The sequence below is a fragment of the Notamacropus eugenii genome, chromosome 3 (assembly GCF_028372415.1).
Source record: "Notamacropus eugenii isolate mMacEug1 chromosome 3, mMacEug1.pri_v2, whole genome shotgun sequence".
Taxonomy (NCBI): domain Eukaryota; kingdom Metazoa; phylum Chordata; class Mammalia; order Diprotodontia; family Macropodidae; genus Notamacropus; species Notamacropus eugenii.
This window is the reverse complement of record NC_092874.1, coordinates 262,776,156-262,801,278: the sequence shown is the minus strand read 5'-3', so window position 1 is coordinate 262,801,278 and position 25,123 is coordinate 262,776,156. Positions and strand designations below refer to the sequence as shown.

General features: G+C 38.0%; 1 protein-coding gene across 1 annotated transcript; it reads left to right on the top strand.

Annotated features, from left to right (window-relative positions):
* The first annotated feature begins 5,953 nt into the window (after positions 1–5,953).
* LOC140532038 (large ribosomal subunit protein uL23-like) lies at positions 5,954–22,974 on the top strand. Its single transcript, XM_072650597.1, has 3 exons — positions 5,954–6,046; positions 7,576–7,685; positions 22,713–22,974. The coding sequence occupies exons 1-3, from the start codon at positions 5,954–5,956 to the stop codon at positions 22,972–22,974; spliced, it is 465 nt and encodes a 154-aa protein (XP_072506698.1).
* The last annotated feature ends 2,149 nt before the right edge of the window (positions 22,975–25,123 follow it).

Sequence of the window (25,123 nt, the reverse complement as noted above, 5' to 3'; positions counted from 1 at the left end):
TTTTAGGATCATTTCATCACAATCAACTCAATCCCAAGTTTTCTATCTATGTAAAATTTTTCAAACTACCCTAGTAATGATGACATTCTTAAGAGTTACAAATAATATTTTCCCATATAAGTAAACAGTTTGATCTTATTGAATCCTTTGTAATTGGTCTTTCATGTTTACCTTCTTGTTTTTTTCTGATTCTTATATGTCAAAATTTCTGTTCAGTTCTTATCTTTTCCTCACAAATACATGAATGTCCTCTGACTCATTAAATATCCATTTTTACCCCATAGAAGATTACATTCAGCTTTGCTGGGTTGGTTATTCTTGAATGAAAGCCCACCTCCTTTGCTCTTCAGAATATCATATTCTTATCCTTTGGTCTTTTAACGTAGGGGCTGTTAAATCTTGTGTTATCCCAACTATTGCTCCACAGTATTTAATTTTTTTCTTTGTAGCTGCTTGTAATATTTTCTCATTGGCTTGAGAGCTTTGAAACTTAGCTATAATGTTCATGTGAGTTTTCATTTTAGGATCTTTCAGGCAGTAATTGGTAGATTCTTTCAATTTCTATTTTATCTTCTAGTTCTAAAACTTCAAGGTGATTTTCCTTAATTGTTTCTTGAACTATAGTCTCTAGATTTTTTTTGTAATCATAACTGTCAGGTAGTCCAACAATTCTTATATAATCTATCCTTGATCTGTTTTTCAGGTCACTTATTTTCTAATGCGATATTTCACTTTCTCTTCTATTTTTTCATTTTTAAAATTTTGTTTTATTATTTCTTGATGTCTTATGAAATCATTAGCTTTTCCTAGCCCAGTTCTATTTTTAAGGAGTTATTTTCTTCTAAAAGCCTTTGAATCTCTTTTTTCGAATTGGTTACCTTTCTTTTCATAATTTTCTTGATTTTTTATTGCATTACTCTTATTTTTTCCCTAATTTTTCCTCATTCTCTCTTATTTGATTTTCAAAACTCTTTTTAAGGTCTTCCAATGACAACTTTTGGGCTTGCAACCATTTTACGTTGTTCTTTGAAGCTTTACAAGTAGTTGTTTTGACTTCATTGTCTTCTGAGTTTGAACCCTGATGTTTTCTATCACCGTAATAACTATTTATGGTTGGGTTCTTTCTCTGCTGCTTATTCATTTTTTAACAGACTATTTTTGGATTGTTACCTCTATGTTAGGGTCAGGCTCTGCTCCCTAGGATATAGAGGATAATATCTCAGGCTTCAGATTTTTCATATTAGGGAACTTTGGTTTGTTGTTTTACTTGTGTTCTATAATCCAAGATCTGGTGTGGTCACTACACTTTTGGTTCATGCCTTGAGTGTCCTCAAGTACTTTTCTCTTCTCCTGAGCAGAATCCAGGGCCCCCAGTGTGTTTGTCAAAGCTCTTGCCCCCTGCTAACATTTGCTTGCCACTGCCAACATCAGCTCACTCCTCTGCCCTGGTACCAAAGCCAGGGCCTCTGTTCTTCTACCAGTGGCTACAGCCAGCGGGACCCCATCCCTCTGCAACATAATCACTGGTATGTTGTTTCTCCTGTTTGCCCTTAGCCACAGCCTGGGACTTCATCCAGTCAACGTCCCTGGCACCACCTCAGTGCCTGTGGAGCCCCCTCCCCATGCTTTCACCTACTGAGTTCCCCATCCTCCCCCCACCCAATCTTCTCCTGACCAGCTGTCCCACCCCCACTCTGTCTGTGAGGTGGAAAGTTCCTGAAGGTGAGGCTGTCCTAGGACTTGCCATTTGTTTACTGGCCAGTGTCTCTCTTTTAATGTCCTCTCAAGTTGTCTTAGGCTGGAAGACTGTTTTACTCCAACTTTTAATTTTTCTGCCACTCTAAAATTCCCTCTGAGTCATTTTAAAAGTTATTGGGTTCAAGGTGGTGGATTCTGGAAAGCCAGGTAATTTCTTGTCTTATTTCACCATCTTCCAACACCCTCCCTTTTTCTTAATTTCTTTGTTATTGTTCAAAGTACCACTATCCCCTCAATCTCCTTGGCTAATCAACAGGCTTGTCATCTTCAGCTCCCCATTCTCTCATCCCTTGTATCCAGTCTGTGGCCAAAGACCATTGATTTGATCTTTGTAATGTCTCTCCCATACTCCCCTTTCTCTCTCTCCTCTGTATACTGTGCTTTGCACACCTGACAGTTCAATTTAGATTCCTTCAGAATTATTTCTTTGTGAAAAGACTTTTTAATATAAGTATTTCTTTTGAACTAAACAATATGTTATTAAGCACGAACATAGAACATGCTTTAGACAAGAATTTCTCTTAATTTTGTGGTCTCTCTCAAAAATTTGAGAATAACTAACCTCAAAGTTGTCTACCCTTAAGCAGACTCTCTTCTGTGGAGTGATAGTTGAAAGTTAGAAGTGCCTTAAAAAAAGACATTTTTTAAATTGTCTCCTCAATTCCAAAGAAGGAAATAAGAGGAAGACTGAAGTCTCTGGCATTTGAACTTGAGTTTTCTTGTGTGAGTTTTACAACTAGTCATACAGCTGGTCAACAAGCATTTAATAAGTGCTTACGGTGTTCCAGGCACTGTTGTAACAGCAAGGTTACAAAGATAAAAGAAAAATCACAATTCCTAACTCTCAAAGAGCTAACATTCTAATGGGGAGAGAACATACAAATAGCTCTGTACCTACAAGCATTAATGGAGGCTAATCTCAGAAAAGGGGCAAAAAGCAAGGGGTTATGGGAAACAAACATTGTTGCAGAAGACGGGATTTGAGGAAGCCAGGGAAACTAGAAGGTTGAATCAAATAGGAAAAGCCTTCTAGGCATAGCATTTAGCCAATTCAAATACACGGAGTGGGGAAGTAGAGGTATAATGTGTGAGGGAAAGCACATGGGCCAATGTGTCTGGATCATGGGGTGAAGTGAGTGGAGTTAAGCATAATAATAGCAAGAGAGGTCAGGAGGGGTTAAATGGTGAAGGGTTTTATATACCAAACAGAGGACTTTCTATTTAATCCTGGAAGTAATAAGGAACCATTGACATTTATTAATTGTGGGAAGCAAGTGGGATGACATAGCCAGACCTTAACTTCAGGAAAATCATTTTGGACACTTGAATGGTGGATGGATTGGAGTGGAGAGGAAAGGAGAACAACTTGAAAGCTATTGAATATTAGAGGAAAAGATGACAGAGGGGCCTCTATAAGAGTGGTAGCTATAGAAGGAGATGTATACCACAGATGTTGCAAAGGTTGAAATGACAAGTTTTGACAACAGATTGGATGTGTGGGGTGAATGAGGAGTTGATGATTCTATCCGGGTTAAGAACCTGAGTGATTGTGATCATAATGGTGTCATTGAAAGAAATAGGAAAGTTCAGAAGAAGAAAGAATTGGGGTGAAAGAGTGGAGACCAGGAATATTTTATTACAGTACTAATATTTAAACACAAATCTTACCCAATGACACTTTTCTTCCCCAATTCTTCCTAAGTAGCCATACCCAAGGTCATAGCCTGCTTCCACACTGTTCTCTACCCTAATGAAAATGAATTTATGGTCTTTTGAGGGTCTGTGCTGAAGGCTATCTTCCCCTCTCCCAAAGTGAAGTTCTTGCCTCTGGGTCTTTTCCTACATGATGCTTTGTGTCCTGAGGCTTTGAATGTCTCTCCCCCAATCAACCACCACATAGAACCAACTTATTTTATTGTGAAATAGTTGATTGGAGGACAGCTTTGATGCTGTTTTCTTTGGCACATTTTTTTTCTTTCCTGGTATTTGCCCTCAATTATGGCTCTATTTTTACATACTTGTAATTTATACAAAATAATTTATGAAAAAGGTCATTCAACATTATGGTGCTTGGGGAGTTTTGGCATCTTAATCTTTATCATCATCAAATGGATGTTACTATATTGTCCTTTACAGTATTCTAATCTTCTGCTTCAAAGGGTCACTTTTAGAGAAAGGACAAAGTAGAACCCAAACAAAAGCAGCCATAAAAGCGAATTTTTATGAAGTGTCTGCCCTATGCTAGGCATTGGGATATAAAGTTTAAATAAGATAGATCTTATCCTTGTGTAAATTAAATTTAGTAGCTGAAGACATTTGGGAGGTTGGATGGCCTGGACCTTAGTAAAGTAGGGAGGCTTGATTAAAAAAGACAATGTGAATACATCTCTTGCCCCCCATAGTGCACCACCATTTTCAACTTTGAGCTGAAAGGAAACCATGATCCGTCCTTCAAATCCTTTAGAAAAGGATTGGTTGAGCAGGGGCAATTTCAAGATGTGGGAAGTTGTCTCATTAGACTGAATTTCCCAATTAAACTATGATAAATGCTTCCCTAAATTCAAAACATGATCAATTTTTCGCTCAATTAATTCAGAATTAAGGCAAGCTGGAAGAAATGGGGGACACCTTAAATATCAGCTCTTGAGATTTTTAAAGTTTATTTTAACTAAACTAAAACCAGGAGGCAAAAGAATTACAGTATTCCTTTCCAAAAACTGACTTGGACCCTTGCAGTATGCTTCTGGAAACTCTTAGTTCCTTAGAGGGTAACACCTCTCTCAGATCCTCCAGACAGGAAATCTGCTTTCAGAAAAGAATTTGATTTTTGTTCAAGGAGATTATCATTAATTCTCAATATGACATTTATTGCTATAAGAATTTCCAAATAGTTAAAGCCTTAAACATACATGCACACATACACACCCACAGAAACTAAAAATTGGGACAAATAGGGATGTTAGGGTGAGTGGGGATGGAGGTCATGTAGAGGCCAACAACCCAGATATGCAGTTTTTTGAGCAAAAGAATTTTGCGTTGTGATTTTAATGAATCTTTTACAAGAAGATGATTAATTGGAACATGGGGAAAATACAGCATTTTCTTCTAGGAAGGGGTTGACATTTATCCTTTCTCTCAGATAGAGATGTTTTCTTTGAACAAAGACTAGACAAATTGTGAAAGGCTTGTCTGACCTGAACATGTCCTTTCTGGAGTTTGAAAAAGAGAGAAAATGACCTTTCTACTGAAAGGCTAGACCTGTTTTACAAATTGTCTATTCTACACTGCCACACAAAGATGCCTGCTTGTAAATTTTCTCTCTCTTAACAATAAGAGATAAAGAAAGGGTGACATCGTGTGTTGTTCTAAGGAGTATCATGAAAGAAGTTTTCTCTGTTTTATTCCACAACCCAGAAATTCTGCAGGGAGCAGTTCTCTTGAGGATGAAAGTAAATGACCCAGAGAAATATCATAGACTGAAGAAAAAATAGGGTTAAACCATGATTCCACAGGTTTGATATTGAAGAATGCCACCCATCTCTTGACAGACAAGTGAGGTGCTAAATATACAGAATGGGATACATATTTTTGGCCATGTCCAACATGGGAATTTGTTTTGAATGACTGGCACATATTACCTCAATAAATACTACGTATTTTCACAAAGGTTATGTCTCTGTCTGTCTCTTTTTTCTGAGAGTTTAAGTAATTAATTAAATTTAATTAATTAAAAAATTGAAAAAAATACAGGATAGGGATTGAGGTGGGTGGTGGATGAGGACAGACGAAATGATATATGTATATTTGCATTTAGATCCTAATTTTTCCTTGTCTGTAAAAAACACATAAAAGAAGATGGTTTATGACATTATCTATAACTTATCAGTAACTAACTTTCCCTTTTTGGCTTTTTAGAATCCTTGTCTCCCTTCACGGTCTAGCTTGAATTATATTAGGTCTTTCCTCACCCTTTCCTGGTTTTTCATATCCTCCCTCCCTAATCCACATTGTTACTTTATATTTCATTTCGCACGTATTTTATTTATTATATAGTTAAAGGTACTCCAAAGACTCTGGTCATACAGACTGGGACTAATCCTGGGACGCTGCTCTCAAGACAGTCGTTTACTCTCTTTATTACATAGGGAAATATCCCAAATAAAGTTTAGATACAGATTGTGTTCATGTAGCCCAAATGTATGTAACAGAGTCTCCAACTCCTGCAGAGACGTTCGTACAGTATGGATGTTCAATACCGGAGACGATGTATAAGACACAGAGGACTCAGGTAGTCCATGAACAGATGCAGAAATGCATCAGACATTCAGCTTAGACTTCCTAAAGGTGTCCCTTTCCCTGGACTTATTTGTCTGAGCATTTAGCAAACATTTACTACATGCCAAGCACTATTCTAAGTGCTTCATAGATACTGATCCTGACATCGGTTCCATGAGGTAGGTGCTATTATCTTTTCCATTTTATAAATGAGGAAGCTGAGACAGTCAGAAGTTAAGTGACTTGCCCAGGGTTGTGTGTGAGACTGGATTTGACCTAGGCTTTCCTGACTCCAACCTCAAAGGTTTATCTGCACCATCAAAAATGATTCCAGAAAATAACTTGCCAGTTCTGCCCACTAAGATTTGGTGTTGGCCTTTCAGCTTCAAGATGATCTCTGTTGTCGAGAAAATCTCTCTCTAGAATCTCTCTAGTCTCTAAACTTTTGAATTTGAGGTGGTGTCCCGACCCTGGGGAAAGTCTGCTCTCAGGTTCTGATCTCTTTGGCCAATTGGCCCACAGAGTGCAGCTTTCCATGTGCTTCTCTTCTAAGTGATAATGTAAATGCTTTGGAGAGAAGGGAAGGAATAATTCCCCCCCCTACACCACTTCTACACATATATACAGTTTGTTACATTCTGAAAAAAATCATTCACCAATCATTATTTATTAAGTGCTTACTGTATGACAGACACTGGTGATACAAATGTAAACAATCAAAAAATCTTTTGTTTACAAGTTTACATTGTACTGGTGAAGACAACTTCCTCCTTAAATAGAGGTTTTACAGTTCATGGCTCTATTACCATTTTTGGACTTCAACATCTCCTGGCAGTGGTCAAAGAGCAGGCTTACCAGAAATGGAGCAGTAGACACACCCACAGACGGGCTGGAGCAAGAAAAATGAACTCTAGTGATCTCTGTCCTCCTTCCTCCGGTCTCACCCAACCACTCTGGAAAGTGAGGAGGAGGTTGGGCATGGAGGGATTGAGCTGTGCCCCTTGGCTTTTATTCCCTTTCCTCTTCTCCACTCATTTCAGATCAAAGTACAAATTAGCACCAACATCTGATTTCCTAGACACCCACATTCTTTCTAAAGTTCAGGGAGCAGGTTTTCTTATGCTGTCTTAAAGAAAAGACATGTTTCCCCAAATCCTTTCTTCCTAGGGTTCTAAGAAGAGTCTACTTCCTGATCACATTCTCCATAATCCCTGTCAGTGGTAGGACTATGAGATGACTTAATAGGATAGATTTTTTTTTTCCAATTCATTTTTTCATGCCATCCTAACACAACATGATACAGAGCCTGGGAATGGCTGAATGAGAAGACACAAGGGCAGAAACCACAGCTCAGGGATGGACAGGTTGTCCTCTCTGAAAGCTGCAAACCAGGGTGTTGGGGTTTTTTTTTTGGAGGGGGTGGGGGAATGTTTGTTTTAGTGTCATATAGAAGTTTAGAAGGATTTTTTTGCACTTGTGCTGATTAACATGATTTTTCCCAGTTCTTGGATTGGAGTGTTGTGGTTTCATGGTGTGTTGCAGTGGGACCATTGCAAAGAATTCAGACTTAGACCACCTCCAATTCAAGTAAAGGCATTTATTGAGAGTGACACTCTCCAGCAGGCTGAGTTCCAAGAGGAACCAGCAACTTAGTAAGAAAAGACAGGCAATTTTATAGTGTAATAATGCTGATTACACAACAGGAATTATGAATATTAAAAAGGCAGGAGGGATTTGCTAAAGTATCAGGTAGATGGGGGAGGGGTCCCAGACTTGGTACAACTGTGAAAGCAATTGTTCATAATGCATAAAGAAAAACCCATGGGGGTGGCATTTATGTATGTTGATGGTATTATAATAAGCCTCTCTATGTCATAAGTTTACTCTAGTTCTTTACTATTACCGCACAGGCACTATGTGGAAGTCCCTGCTATTCAGTGGTCAAATATCCCTGCTGCTTTCTGATTGGCTAACTATTGTGCTCCTGACTGGTCAAGATGGATAGTTAGGTATTATGGTCCTGTCTTGGGCTAAATGGGTGATGCAATTGTGGTTGAGTGTATGGACGCACCTGTTTAAACATGAGGGTTGGATCTGGTTCAGAGGTTAGCTAGAGACAGTGGTTAGCATTCCATCACAAGGACACACCTGTTGTTCTGGTGAGGTCTGTGATTGAGTGTAGGGACCTGTAGTGTGGTTAAAGCTAGAGTGTGTGGATAAATCAGGACATGTCTACTCTTCAGTGAGGCCCCAAAGGAAGTTAGAATATTGGGGCCAGGGACAGTTTTATTAGGACTTCATCATGAGGGAAAGAAAAAGAAAACGGACAGAAGGTGATGATGAAATGGAGAACTAAGGCTGAGGAAATCTTGCAGGATGGTGGAGTTTTCCCAATAACAAATTTCTGGGGGTATGGTGGAAAAGTCAGAGAAGTCTGTATAAGTCTGTATCTACAAATATATAATTGAATATAAGTATAATATATTATTAATAAAATATAAATCTACATACACATATATTAAAATAATATGAATTAAAGAAATTAAAGAATATGAAACTAGCTGCTAAGTGGGACATTGAAAAGAGCACTGGCTCTAGAGTTAGGAGGACCTGAGTTCAAATCTGCCCTCAGACACTTGACGCTTACTAGCTGTGTGACCTTGAGCAAGTTATTTAACCCCAATTGCCTAGATTTTCCCTCCTAAAGAAAAACAACTAAAATGAAATCCATCAACAAGAATTTATGAAGTGCCTACTATGTTTTGGCAATGTTAGGCATCATGGCATCATATAAAGGGAGTTGGCTTTGAAGTCAATTAATCAATAATCAATAAACATTTATTAAGCATCTGCAATGTGCCAGGCACTCTGCTAAGTTTCAAGTTCTCCCTCTGATACAGTGACTGGATGACCCAGGGCAAGTAACTTAACCCCTCTGGGCAGCCTTCTAAAACTACATAGGCAGTTTTCTTAAGACTGAATTGCAGAAAAGGTGCCCACCTGCATTGATAGAGTGATTTTCTTTACTTGGAGGGTTCTTATAATAATGAAATCACAGGTCTAGTCCCTATATCTAATACTATGTAAGGCACTATGTAAAATTCTGGAGATACACAGTGGGAAGGGAAGAGGAGAGGGAAAAAGCATTTAATGAATGCCTACTATGTTCCAGGCACTGTTCTCTCCCTGAGACCCTCACAGCAGTCCTAGAAGAGAGGTACTATTATTATCTCCATTTTACAGTTAAGGGAACTGAGACAGAGAGAGGTTAAATGGCTTGTCCAGGTCACACAGCTAGTAAATGTCTGATTTTCGTACTCAGGTCTCCCTGACTTCACGCTCCACTCTCTATCCACTGTAGTCAGTTTGCTAATAAGCAATGACACTGGATAGATAGAGTTGGATATTTTTGGTCAACATTTTAATATGTTTTCACATAAGATTTTCTATGGAACATTTCTTTCATTATTAACTATGGAATGTTGGAGGTTACGTGGGTGAGAAGAAACCTTGGGAATTATCTAGTTCGACTTCTTATTTTAAAAATTAGAAAATGAAGTTGTTTTGACTTGGTTAAGATCACATAGCTAGTGAATGACAGATCTGGGAAAATCAACCAAAAACCAGAAGCCCAGACTCCCAATACTCTATCCAGTATAACACACACTGCATTATATCTGCTTCAGCATGAATGTATGGCCTACTCTGTGCCCAGTATATGTATTCTAGGATCTATCTCTCTTTCCCCCACAAAAGAAAATGAGTTTTAAGGTCATAATTTTTTTGTTTATTTCTAAAATGACATGAGAAAACACATTTGTACTCTGTGATATCACAGCACCAGAAATGAGAGCCAAAAAAATAAGGCACTGCAGCTGGATGATTGCAGCTGTGATGTCCTAATTTTCTTTTAGTGCTGATCCTGTAAAAGTGCCCTCTTTAACTTAAACATTCAATTATATGCACTTAAAATAACTAATAATGTCACTGACAGAAACAATGAAAAAGTGTTGCTATGAAAAGAACATTTTTTTTCCATTTACTCTTCAAGGTAGAGGAGGTTTTTCCATGACCACATTAATTGCACAAAAGGGCTATCATTCAGATCTTTTATAAATATTTACTGACTAAATTAGGGGAATGTGTGACCATTTAATTATAATATATCATTTTCAGATAGGTTTAAAAAATCCACCAATCTGTGCAAGTGTTTTCTCAGTACTTACACTTAACCTACATCTTCACACGTCTTTTTTTTTTTTTTATAACATTTTAGTTGATTGAAGTGACAGGTAGAATTAGTCTTGGACTAGTAATACACCTTTTAGCAGTTGAATTGAGTAATTGTAAAAAAAAAACACTTACATTTTCACAGTAATTGAAGGTTACAGAGTAATTTAAATGAATTATCTCATTAGATGCTTGGGACTACCTATTGAATCAAGTAGTTCAACCCATTCCATGCCCACTCTACTGAAGAGGAACCTAAGTAGCCAACTGGTTATGTGATTTGCTCAACAGATTGAGTTAACCTTGAATTGTTTCTATATACACAATGGCAGGACCGTTAGAGAATTGTTCTGATCCCAACTTTCAATCTGTTGTGATCTTCCTTCTTACCTAGTTTTATGACTCTGTGTTCTCATCAAAGGGTGCATTTCCTCCAAGAGATTCAGATCCCAACTCATCCACACTTTCTCATCCTGTGAGACTCTAGTCCATGTCAATTCATAGACCCTTTACAGATGGTACACCAAATGTCCATGGATGGTGTCTGTCCTTGTGTCTCTTGATATTATGTGGACATCAGTGGAAAATATGGACCATCCATTGGTTATCCCTCACGCTTAGTACATCACCAACCCATCTCTTTTTCTGATCATAGTTCTCTCTGATGATATTCTTTACAGTATTTCTCCTGTTGATTCTTTAAGTCCTATTCATGCCTACTATGTACTTCTCCATTGCCCTCTTGGTGACCTTAAGTTTTAATTCATTAGGGAATGTGATATTTCATAGCTATGCAGTATCAGAAGAATGTTGTTGAAAAGACAGATCTTTGTTTTAGACAGGATCTTGGGGTCTGTGTAATTTTCCAAAGGCAATCCTGCCCTATTTCTTATTCCTCTCCAATTCAGTTCATTATTCATCTCTACTGTGCACCAATGGACCACCAGTATAGGCTTTCCATCCAGTTATCCAGAACTATTTCTTCATCTTCTTGATTATTTGTAGGTCTGCCCAGGAGCTGGAAAATTCATCCTGGTTGCCGGTCTCTTACCAATGACATGTGAACTCCTCAGGAGTTAAGGATTGCTTTGTTTTTCTCTTTGTATCCCCTTCACCTAGCATGGAGCTTAGCATATCATCGAGTGTTAGATTAATGAACGATATGGACCACAGTTCATGGCAAAATCCTGGAATTACCTTCTGTATATCCTCCAGAATTCCTGCAACAATAGCGAATGTAACAATTTGATGTGGACCCTTGTATGACATGAACCTCAGAGCTTTTTCACCCTAGAAGATCTCTCTGCCCTTACAGTTCCTTTCTCAGATTAGTGAACCCCTCCTGGAACCTCTGTTCTAGGAAATTACCCAGTCCAACCATGTTCTTTCCTTCTCTGCTTTCTCCACTTAGCTCCTTATGCTCCAGAACTCTCTTTCTCATCCTGGGAGATGACTTGATCTTAGCTATTTTCTCAGCCTGGAAGATCCTTCCATCCATTTTTTTGATCAGTCAATTCCTCCTAGAACTTTCATTTTACAGAGCCTGCCTAGAGCAGCCACTTCAATCTTTCCTTCTTTTCTGGACTCCATTTCTGACTTTCAGGACTTCTTTCTCTTTTCCTCACTTCCTCCAACCTTAGTTTTCAGTGACTATTTACGTGTTGTCTTCCCCCATTAGCTCCTTGAGGGTAGAGACTTTTGCCTTTATTTGTATTCCTAGCATTTAGTGCAGTGCCTGACACAAAGTAAGCCTGTTATAAATGCCTGTTGACATGACTTATAAGACTCAGACTGTGTAGTTTACAAGATTACGAATTAATGTTGAGCTAGTTGGAAAAACATATCAGAGATCACTAGCATTAACTGATGGCAGCTAGATGGAGTAATGAATAGAAGGAGAAGCATTGAGACAGGAAGACAAGGTCCCATCTAAGCTCAGACACTAGCTGTGTGACCCTGTACAAGTTGCTTAAGTCCTCTTTGCCTCAGTTTCCTCATCTGTAAAATGGGGATAGTAATAGCACCTGCCTCCCAAAGCTTTTATGAGGATCAAAACAAACATTTAGTATAGTGCTTGGTACATAGTGTTAGACAACTGCTATTTTTTTAAAGGTGTACATGTAAGGACTAGATTAAGAGCATATAGACTATATAGACTATGGACAAGTCCTAGTATTAGTCAGAAGCTTTTACGAGGGGCATCCAGAAAGACCACAATTCTCTAGTCCAAGGGAAAACAGAGAGATAGATTAAGTGCTATACTGTGATATCCATGAACACTGAAAGAACAGGAGGAAGGTCTTTGTGCACTGGGCAGGTTCTCTTTGGAGAATCTGCAGAAAGATATGGACAAAAATATAACTGTAAAGGTTTGGATTGCTTAAGATATGTATTGGTGGGTAGAAGACACATAATAACTCACTTTAATGCAGGGTTTTATGGTCTTACAAAGTGCTTTCCTATACCTATGAGCATGGAGTCATGGAAAGGAGCTGTCTCTGGTGTTAGGGACAGCTGAGTTCAAACCCTGCTTCTGACGGTACGAGCTATGTAACCATGGGAAATAGTTTATCCACTTTGAGTTTTACCTTCTTCATCTGCAAAATGGGAATAATCTTACCAGGAGTACTTGTCTCACAGGGATGACATGAGGATCACATGGAATAATGTATACAAGAGCACTCTGCAAACCTTGGAGAGCTCTAAAAGTATTATTACCATCAAACTATGTGAACCATAGATCTTTCTAAGCACCATTTGATTAAATGATCTTTCCTTTTGACAGTGGTCTAACTTGAATCACTACCTAACAATGAGGTCCCATGTTGGCCTTGCAAAGAGGGCTCCATGCAAACCAATCCATTTTACCATACCCTTGCAATAGTGATACCTTATAGCGCTACGTAGGAAATGCTTAGTTGCTAGGAGTTTTAGAGATGGCCAGTGCCAGGGAATCAACTGGGGAATGAGATGACAAGATGATTTTTCTCTTCCCTTTCTAAAAGAGATTAAATTCAGAATTAAATTCAGATATGCACAGTGATTGTTTTAAGGAAAGCTAATCATGAGTATTATATATTTTGGCCTTATTCCCATTATTCTTCTTGGTCAGAGATGACCCTGGATTCTTAAAGGTGGATCAAACTTGATTCTTCCATGCTGATAGAAATTTGAGTGTGCTCTCAGCAACAAGCTAAGTATACTTTCCAGGAACCAGCCAGTCTGGTCAAGCACTGGGAAGCTCCTTACTAGGGGACTGTTCATGACAAGGAGAGGAAAAAAATACATTCCATTAAAATTATTTTAATAAAAGAACCTTCATTGAGTACTTTAACTTAATTTTGTGTGCTGTCACAGTATCATAGAATTTCATAGTTGTCTACCCCATTAAGTCATTCTGTGTGTTCTTCCTTCGTTGCCGAAGAAGACCATGCCATCAGAGAAATGATGACATGACTTGCACTTGACTTGGTTTTGAGTGAGGGAGGGCACTGCAGGTCACCAGCCTCACTTCTCCTCCAGAGTCATCTGAATTCAGTGACCAGATATTCATCAGGATGACTGGATAGTCATCCTGGATCAGGATGACTCAGGATGAAGCAATTGGGGTTAAGTGACTTGCTCAAAGTCACACAGATAGTGAGTGTCAAGTGTCTGAAGTGAGATTAAATTAAATCATTATCTCTTTGAGGGCAGAGACTGTCTTTTGCCTCTTTATGTATCTCCAGTTCCTGGCAAATAGTAGGTGCTTAATAAATGTTTAATGATTGATCATTAGAAGGGTCCTCAGTGAGCATCTAATCCAACCCTAACCAAATGGAATTCCCCATTATAACACAGTTCACCTTCCTTGAATCTTTCAAATGAGGGAGAACTCACTATCTCTCCAGACAACTCATTCTACTTTTATATAGAGGGGAAAGGGAGGGGATTAAGCATTTATATAGCGTCTACTATACACCAGACACTGTACTAAGGGCTTCACAAATATTATCTCATTTGATATTCATAGCAACCTTGTAAGGTAAGTGAAATTATTGTCCCCATTTTACAATTGAGGAACTTAAATAGAAGTTAAATGACCTGCCCAGGGACACACAGCTAATAATTATCTGAAGCTGGATTTGAAGTCATTATTGCATAGCAGTAATAGTTACTGCAATCCTAAATATTTCTCTTTTCAAGTTCTACCTATTGTTTCTGTTTCTGTCCTCTGGGGTCAAACAGAATAAGCCTAATCTTTCCCATCACATGACAAGACATCAAATACTAGAAGACAGCTATTAATGTCTCGCTTGAGTCTTTTCTTTTCCAGAATAATTCCCCCTCAGTAATGTACTATTGACGGAGTTGTTAAATGACCCAGTCATTTGGGATAGCAATTTGGAACAATGCCAAAGGCTTATAAAACTTTGCATACCTTTTGACCCAGCAATGCCACTATTAGGTCTGTATCCCAAAGAGATAAAACAAAAAAACACAATAGCAACATGAAAAAGGACTAATATGTTCAAAAATATTTAGAGGAGCTCTTTTTTCTGGTGTCAAAGCATTGGAAATTAAGGGGATGCCTATCATTTGGGGAATGTATGAAAAAAGTTGTGCCATATGATTGTGATAGAATATAATTGTGTTATAAGAAATGACAAGCAATATGGTTTCAGAAAAATCTGGGAAAACTTATATGAATCCATGAAAAGTGAAGAAAGCAGAACCGGGAGGGCACCATACAGCGTAAAATAATATCGTACAATGATCAATTGTGAATGACAATGATTCTCAGTAATACAATAATCTCAGACAATTCCAAGGACTTATAAAGAATAATATCCAGCTCTAGAGAAAGAACAAATGGAATCTGAATGCAGTTTGAAGCATACTTTTTGAAACTTTATTTTTCTTCCTTTTTTTTTGTCTGTATTTTCTTTCATTATATGGCTAATATGGAAATATATTTTGTATAACTGCACATGCATATTCTATAGAAAATTGCTTCCTTTCTCAAGGAAGGGAGAAGGGAAGGAGGAGGAAAGAGAATTTAGAACTTAAAATAAAAAAGTGTTAAAAATTATTTTCATCTATAATTAAAAAACAATAAAATATGTAAAAGGTATGATTCCTTTAACCATTTCCTCAACATGACCTGGACTCAAGATCCTTCACTATCCTACTTGCTCTCCTTAGCATAGTTTCCGGCTTATCAGTGTCTTTCCTTAAACTATGTGCCTTAAACTGAACATAACACTCTTGGTAGTGCAGTAGGAAGAAACCAAGTCAGGAAGTCCTGAGTTTAAATCTTGCCTCAGAAAATGCTTAGCTGTGATACCTTAAGGAAAGTCACTTAACCTTTATCTGCCTCATTTTTTTTCCATCTATAGAATGGAGGTAAAATGACCTCACCTTCCCAGAGTTATTGTGAAGATAACATCAGATAATATTTAGAAAATATTACGCAAACCCTAAATATTAGTTGTAGTCTGATGCTTCTTTACTCTTATAAGATATGCCTCTCTCTCAATGGTAGCCCAAGATCATAATGTTTGCATTTTTCCATCCTGAAATAGGTTACTTCTTTTTGCATTTCCATTGCAGATCAAACTCTATTATGGAAGAAAAAAGTTTTTAATATTAATTTCTTTGGAACAGTAAAAATAGCATTATAAATAATTCTAGGTTGATACATAGCCAGCAGAGGGAGCCTAAGGCACTGTTTTGCTAGTGATGGAGTTGACATTTTTCAGGTTCCCTTGCTGATAGAAAATGAATCTGAAGATTCAAAGCACTCTTTTCCATCATGTTTACTTTCACTCGGTCCAAGTTTTATGCTTCCAAAATGGAAAATTGATCAGATAACCCTGGTCAGGTTTACATACACAATATGTGTTAGCTAGTTTCGCTTTTTGATCCATCCCTCACTTCTGCAGAACTAGATTTGGGGCATGAATACATTTGCAGTATACATAAGAGATGGCATATAATTGAATTTATTCTAATAGCACATTGAATCTGAAGACCCACTTCCTTGAAGCCAAGAGTATGGATGAAATAGAGAACAGATGATTTTGTAGAACATTTGACAAATGAATACTATGTCTAGTGATTTTTAAATTTTGGTCCTAAGCAGAGAATTTCCTAATGCTAGCCATGGAATCCACACAATGACAGATGGGTAAAAGATTGTACTAGACCATAACACTTTTGAATTTCCTATAAACACAGGAAATTAGGGGGGAAAATCTATCAGGATATTGAGCTAATACTAAGTTGACATCCAGTAACCAGGTTTTTATAAATGATATGGCCTTGAATAGAATGAGAGATCTTTGGTCTTCTCATACTTTTAAGTTTTCAGACTGCGGCATTCTAATATTTCTAAATACCAGAATGTTGTAGAATGAATGTTCTAGTTTAGGAAAGAGAGATTATAAGACTTCAGAGAGGATTTAGTCCAACCCTCTAGTTTAGAAGTTGAGCAAAATAGGTTCCAATGAGGTGAATGACTTGGTATTATAGATCTAGAGATGGCCATCTAATCCAATTTTCTCATTTTGCAGATGAGAAGACTGAGGCTAAGGGAGGTTAAGTGATTTACCCAAAGTCAAATAGTGTATTACAGCTAGCTTGTACTGACTTGAGAAAACCTATTGTTAAATTTTCCATGTGAGCATTTAAACCTCAGAAATCTACAAATGCTACAAGTTGAGGATTTATTGATTTGTTGATTGTCTAGACTTAAGAAAGCAATGGGGAAACTGTCACTAATGCAAATTAACAAAAAAGTGTCTTGTGTATAGTTTACTCCCAGAAAACAAGTTGTTAATTGTTTACTACACATTCCTGAATAGGTAGCAAGTGTCAGATCCAAATTTGAACCAAGGTTCTCTGGGAGGATGACATATATACAGGAAACCACATATAAGAGCTTTCAGCTGCAAGTCAGATGGACAGGTCCCATGGTCCTTAGGGTATAGTGGCAAGATAGATGGTGTCCTTAATGTCCTTTTCAGTGATAAAACCATACGCATTTTTGATGGTGAACCATAGTACCAAGGCTTTGGTGGCAAGAAACTTTCTGCTTCAGTATCAGTGGCCACTGAGGAAGTAGAAGCTACAACATCCCTCAGAAATAGTTGCTATATCCTATCTTCACAAGGTTTGCTTCCTAGGATGACAGTTACAGAGACTAAGTTGGGAACAGAACCAGTGGTCTTAAGTGGAGAGGAGGTTGTCACTTTTAGGCCTCTTGAGCTTCCCTTCCCATTGGTAGTAATTGTTCACTGGGTATTGTTGATAACAAAAGAAGTTGGTCCCTCCACATGGATTTTTTTCCCTCAGTGATAGCTGTGAGGCTTGGGCTGGAAGTAAGATCATTGGTCTGTGGGTCACTATTATTTCTAGACATCATGGGTTTAAGGTCCATAGCTACCTGAGAAGAGATGGCACTTAAGGTAGGGATGATGGTTTGACTTAACTGGCACATGCTACCTCCTGTCTCTCTTGGGGTGTTATAACTTCAGCTAGTAGCAACCTCCTTTCCAGTCCTTTCCAGATTTATTATCTGCAGTCTACTTTCTACTGCATGACAGACTGGCTTTTAATTAGTATTCCAAATCCAGTTCTCTGAAACCCATCAAAGATCACATTATGATGTTTAGGGTGGGACATAGTAATGAGGCCACCACTTACCAAGAAGAGGAAATGATCACTGAGGGCAATGGCATGACCTCAGATCCAATAGAGGGAGAATCCCTTTTCAATATAAACAAATCAGGTGATGGTGGGAGCAGCTGAGCCCTCTAGTTGTTAGGGGGGAAAGGAGCAGCTGCCAGCTGCAAGTGAACTTGAAGGAGTCAGTCATGTGTTCATGCCAATTATGACAGCAATGGCAATGGCTCCATGGGTGTCATACCCCCATGATGATGTAACATCAGTAAGAGGCTGCATACCAAGAAGGCACTCTGTAGTGGCTCAGTCAATCACCAGGGGCAGCTGTTTCCAATTTGTTCAAACATTGGGACCAACAATTCTGTATTATGATAGAATAAGAAATGACCTCTCCAAAATATTATGAAACTAATGGAAAACTGTTTGCAGAACAAAAGTAGAGTACAGTATATCATTCATGTCCCTTTAAATGAGTCAACTTCAAATTCTGTCTTAGCTGTGTGACTTGGGATAAGCCACTTAACCCTCCATTTCAATATCTGTAGATTATAGGGTTGGAGCCAATGACCTCCGAAGTCATTTCAAAACTCTAAATTTGTGATTCTGTTAGAATTTTGAAGGGACCTTGGAGGTCATTGGCTCCAACCCCATAATCTGCAGATATATTAAGTGGCTTCTCCCAAGTCACACAGCTCAGGCAGGATTGGAAGTTGACTCTTCCTCACTCCAAATCTATACTACATGACATCTTTATATTACCATTCCTGGATTTCTTTAAATTCCCTTGGACAATTTTGACTAAGACAAGAGAAGAAATGTTAATCATGGTAGACAGAGGCAGGGAAGTGATGTTTATACATGATCTATGTGTGTACATTTGTACATGCATTAAGTTCTAGCACTGAAACACTGCCTGTCTGAGCCTACAAAAATGAGAGTCCTATATCTCTTCTTGTCCTGTACCCAACTATTGTCAACAAGTCAACAAGAATTTATTAAGTGCTTACTATGTGCCAGGTATGTGCTAAATACTGTACAAAATCTACAAAAAGAAGTGAAAAGATAGACACTCCTTGCCCTGAAGGAGCTTACATGCTAATGGATAAAGATAACAAACTGGTGTGTGGGGGAGGGAAAGAAATCTGGAAAGTCTGGAGCAGAGATGAAAGAAGAATGAAGGAGTGACCTTAGATGACCTGATCACTGTACTTAAAATGGAGTTTCTGGGAAGAACTGGACAATCAGAGAAAGATATCACAGAAATGGAGGGATCTTCCAGGGTGAGGAGGCTGCTAGACCATGGTGGATTGTGGACTAGGTTTACTTCTGGGAAGCCTGAACTCAAACTAAGGGTCTTAGTTTCCCCATTCCTACCATCATTGACTTATTAACAAATTCCTGTTTCTCAGGATGATGTTAATTATGATAAAAGCAATTACTCATTTCTAGGGCACACAAGAGAGGGAGAAAAGGACCCAGTTTGCAATTTGAATCAAGTATTCCCCCATGGAAATAAATATTAAACATCGATGAACCATGTCAAGCATTAACAGAATTATCAAAATTAATAGGACTCAGAAACTTGATTTATGATGATGGGTTGCAATTGGTTGGATGGTTAAAATTTAATTATTCATTTAAATAATTATTTAAATATTAAAATTTAATTTATTAATATTTTAGAACATAAAACAGTTTTGTGATGCTGCCAGTCAGACTAATAAACTTTCACCTTGGCTGAGCAGCCCAGCTTAATCTTTCTGGTGGCTGTTCTCTATGATGCAGCATATTTCCTTGTCATCAGTCTACCCTGCTCCTCCCACTCCAAGCCCAACCCCAACTGGTTCTGCTTCATGTTAAAATATTGACCCTTTTAAACTCACAAGATTTCTTCTTAAGACATGGAAACACAAAGGGGAAAAGGCTAGGCTAGCCCTGGTTGTTTCTGTTCTCCAGTTGGGGTTAGGAGCATGGAGGGAATTCTCCATCTCCTTATGGAGGAGCTCTATTTGTCACACAGTAGAGTTGCAGTCTTCTTTTAAAAGACTTGGTCCTCTGCTGCTGTCATAGGGGTAGGGCAAGACCAAGGAACCACTCTGGTTTTTGCCACAGCATTCTAAAATATCATGTTCTTCCAGCACTGGGTCACTGCCTGGCATGCACAAATGCCCAATCAATGTCCTTGGAATCCCTGGAAATTTCCAAAGAAGTTTTCTGTGCATGCTCCCTGGTGTGCTCTTATAGACTCATTTGACTTTATTTCAGTATACATATTTTGATATTACTGCTTTTATTTTTTGCTACTTTTTATTTTTTTCAGTCATTTCTGACTATAGGACACCGTCTGCTGGCATTGTCAGTGAGCCTTACCTTCCAGAAGAAAAAAAAAACACTTAAGCAAAACCAACTAGTAGAGTGACTTCATTTGGCAACGTAAGCCACATCACACACTTGTGCTATCTTAGTTCTCTATTGAAAGGAAGGAGATTTGTTTTTTCTTTTCTCCTTTGAGTCCTAACCTGTTGAGGGTGTTTATTGTCTTTTTCTTTCATTTGCATGGAGGATGAATGACATTGCAATATTAGGGTAAAATAGTGACTAATGGGTCATATCTTGACTTGTGCATGAATTGGATTTAAGTGAGGCATGGTTGTACAAAGTCACCAGTCTCATTCTCTTTTCCAGTCATTGAAGCTTGGTGGCAAGATAAAAGTCAGGATGGTTAGCAATAGCGTGGGATACAGTGGATGATCTTAGCCTCCTCAATGTCTGACCAAGCTCTAAGTACTCCACAGAGCCTGCTTCAGCTTCCCTCATGGCCACTGGAACAATTTATTCTCATCTGCCCATTGCCCCAGGGAAGTCTTTTCGAGACATTTCTCCAACTCACCAATGGGTTTGAGGTTTGTCAGTTAACCTCAACTTGCTTTCACTAGCCTGTGGAGACACTTTTACTGGGGTATGACAGCTGTGTATGCTACAGCTTCTTGGAGCCCCGGCTGAGAATTGGGTGATAGGTGGATACCAAAGTGGATGAGCAGTCCTGAAAATGGCTTGGTAAGCCCTGACACCAGAGGTGCTAGTCCCCCGTGAATATGGCATATAGACATAGAGCAGGATTAGACACAGAGCAGGAATGCTCTGTGTGGTCTTTCCTGGAAAGCTTGTAGGTGTGACCCAGAATGAAATGTTGGTGCTGATAGAGCCACAGGAAGGAAAATTTATTTTTAAAAGCTGCAATACATACTATAAATGCTTTCAGGAAGTCACTAAATCTTAAATCTGGACCCACTAACAATTTGTGACTAAGTAACATCTTTAATTTCTTGGAGAGGAGAGAGGAAAATGAAGTTAACAATCACAATATTTTTTTTTATTTTAAATAAGTGGAAGAGAAAATATTTTGGGCATCTTATGTGCTGCTGTGAAATTCTAGGATTAAACAGTAAGAAGTAATTATAAAAACATATAATCTAAAAATTACATTAACTTTAATGTTTTTATTTATAAGATGATTAATAGTATGTTGTTTATAATAACTTAAGAGACAGATTTCAGAGTGAGTTCTAAAGTTTTGGATCATAAATATCTCCCTTCCTAGTGTGAAATAACTTATGTCTTCCGCCTGTCCCCAAACTCCTAAACACCCTCTTCGCCCTGGATTTTCTTGGCATTGTTCTCTCCTGGTTATCTTCCTATCTGCCCAACCACACTTACCTTCTCTTTGTGGGTGTACTACAAGGATCTGTCCTAGGTCCTATTCCCTTTTCTCTCTAAACTTTTTGTTCTTAGAGATCTCAGCTCCCATGAGTTCAACTATCATTTTTATGCAAATGACTCCTAGATCTGGATATTCAGCCTCAGTCTCTCTCCTCAAGTTTTACATCACCATATACTCAGTAGACATCTCCAACTGGGTATAATGTCAGCATCTCAAACTTAGCATTTCTAAAATAGAACTATCTTCACCCCTCTCCATTTCCTAACCTATTTCAGTTCCTTCCAATCACTGTTCCTATGCTTGAAATATATTGATTCCTCACTTCCACTTCTTAGAAGCTTCCCTCAAAATTCAGTTTAACTATCACCTCCTACAGAAAACCTATCCCTCCTACGCAGCTGCTACTGACATTCCCCTAGAAAGTGCTTCATACAAATATTGTGTTTAATTCTCTATGTAGATGTTTTTCTTTAACAATACATAAGCTATTTGAGACACTCCAGACTCTGGTTTTTGTCTTATGATACCCTGAGCCTAGTATAATGCACAACACATCATAGGCATTTCTTAAATGTTTGTCAAATCAAATTTAACAAACTAATAATCTACCTTCAATAGAATAAATGCATTAAAACTTTCTTCTTTCATATATAAGTACATACCAAGGCAGGTGACACATAATTTGGCACTTTTGCTCAATTACTCCTTTTTTAATCAGATTTATTGAGACTTTATCTGCTTATTTGGATTCATCTGATAACCTCTATCACCTGCTGCCTGACTTTGCCAGATCCATCACACTTTTTTCTTTTAGTTGCCAGAACTATTGTCTATTTCAATCTTTACTTTGTAAATTTCAAAAACCTACCTCATAAATATTGCTCCTATGACCCTCTCCCCTAAGATGGCTCCAAAGATAAAAAAGGAAGCCTTTGTCCCTTCTCCCCAACCCTCTCCCTCCAAGACAGAAGCCAAGTCCAAGGTCTTGAAGGCCAAGAAAGTGGCATTGAAGGTTGTCCATAGCCACAAAAAGAAGCAGATCTAAATATCCCTCACCTTCCAGTGACCCAAGAAGGCAGCCCAAATACCCACAGAGAAGTACCCCTCAGAGAGACAAGCTTCATCACTATGCCAGCATTAAGTTTCCCTTGACCACTGAGTTTGCTATGAGGAAGATTGAGGACAACAGCACCCTAATCTTCATTGTGGACATCAAGGCCAACAAACATCAGATCAAGCAGGTGGTAAAGAAGCTGTATGACATGGACGTGACCAACGTCAACACACTGATCCAGCCTGATGGAGAGAAGAAGGTTTATGTCTGACTTGCTCCAGACTATGATGTTTTAGATGTTGCAACAAAATTGGAATCATCTAAACTGTATCTAGCTATCCCACTCCACCTAACAATGAAAAGTTTTCCAGTACAAAAAAATATATTGCTCTTGTGAAAGGCACATAAGTTGACACAATATTCTTGGGCATTTGATAATAAGACATTTCAGTGTTCCTTTAAATTTTTGTGTTCTTCAGTATAAGAAATTCAGGCTTCATTCTGATGCTGAACATCTGTGATCTTTTCCTTTTCATAGCCCTTTTTAATGCCATGGATTCTTTTTTTTAAAGCTTTCTGATAATTTTCCTGCGTAGATGAGAATATACCTCCCAAGAGATGATTCTTCTCTTAGGATGTTATTTAACCTTTTAAAAATTCTAGATCAGAGTCATTTGGGCAGCTTTCAATCACTTGAAAAATGTTCATTTTCTCATATTTTTTCTTTCAGTTAATTATTTTCATGTTGAATATTAAATGAGAGATCTTAAAAACAACGCTGTTGACTCTCACTAATATTAGCAGACATCATAGTAAAATTTATCAAAGGAACTTTCTATCCCTTGAAATAAATGCACCCAAGTGAATTTAGGAATTTTCAGGAAGTGGATAGAGCATTGGGTTTGTACTGAGAAAAACTTGGTCCAAGATTTAACTAACCTCTCTGACACAATGGCTCTGTGAACCTGAGTAAGACACTTATCATCTCAGTGCCACAGATAACTTTCTGAGACTGAAAGTTGGACAGCTACTGACCTCTATTGGTAGAGGTAATTTCATCACCCAGGATTCCTCACAACAGCAAAATCATAAATTTGAACCAAAAGAACAAACACAAACCATGAAATCAGGGGAACAGTCTAGAAACAATTAACTTATGTGCCTCCTTGCCACTGTAATCTTTTATCTTTCTCACGGATACTGCATGTGTTTGTGGGAAAGTGTGCCTCAAATTTGTGGAGGGAATGTTTTGTAACTGCTGTTTTTTTCTATGCCATTTTAGTAATGACTTTTGTTTTGGTTAATTATTTCTACTACCTGACTGTTAATGGGAAATTCACCAGTGGGAAGTGTGTACCCATAAGAAATCCAGGAACCTTTAGAGCAGCATCTGCCATTGGGGACCCCAGTCTACAAATGTGCATTTTTAAAGTTAATTTATTTATTTTTAGTTTTTAACATTCATTTTCATAAGTTTTAAATTTTCTCCCCGTACCTTCCCTCCCTCCTTACCAAGATGGCACACAATCTGATACAGGTTCAACATTTACATTCCTATTAAACACATTTTCCAAATGTGAATATTCTTTTAGGTACACTGTCTGGTTCTCCAGTGCTCTTGAGCAAGGAATTTTCTGAGTCATTTATGATCTAAGACTTTAGAACTCATTCCTAAATCTGTTTCTTAGAAAGATTATTATAAACAACATGCTATTAATTATCTTATAAATAAAAACATTAAAGTTAATATAATTTAAGATTATATGTTTTCATAATTACACCTTACTGTTTAATTCTAAAATTTCACAATAATACATAAGATGCCCAAAATACTTTTTTCTTCCACTCATGCAGAATGTGAAAAATATAGCCTTTTGAAGGGCTGTAACGTGCCTCTTCTAAACTTGTTATTGTAGCAACAGGAATCAGCTGAGTACTTCAGGGTAGTGAAAGTGACCACCTTGAGAGCAGAGTCAGTGTAATAGAATGGAAAGAGCTGGACTAGAAATCATGAGTCCTGGATTCTTGTTCCACTCTATGCCACAAACTATCCATTTGGACTTGGGAGATAATTTTTACCTTTCCACATGCTATTTTGAGGAAAAAGTAATACTTTCTATGAAATCTTGGAAGATCATAAGAAGGTAACTCTCCTGCAATGAAATTTTGAGAGGAAAACCTTGATCATGAACAAGGAAGCAATTTAAGGTGGTGGAAAACTACTAGGTCTGAAGTTGTAGAGTTTCGGTCCTGTGTTCAAATCCTGCTTCCTAAGTATCTCTTTATGTGACCTTGAGAAACATCATAACTTCCCTGGAATTATTTCCTCATCTGTAAAATGGGGTAGTTGAACTCAGTTACCTCCAAGGTCCTTTCTGACTCCAGATCTAAGAATTTTTGAGGCTAGTCAATGTAGATAG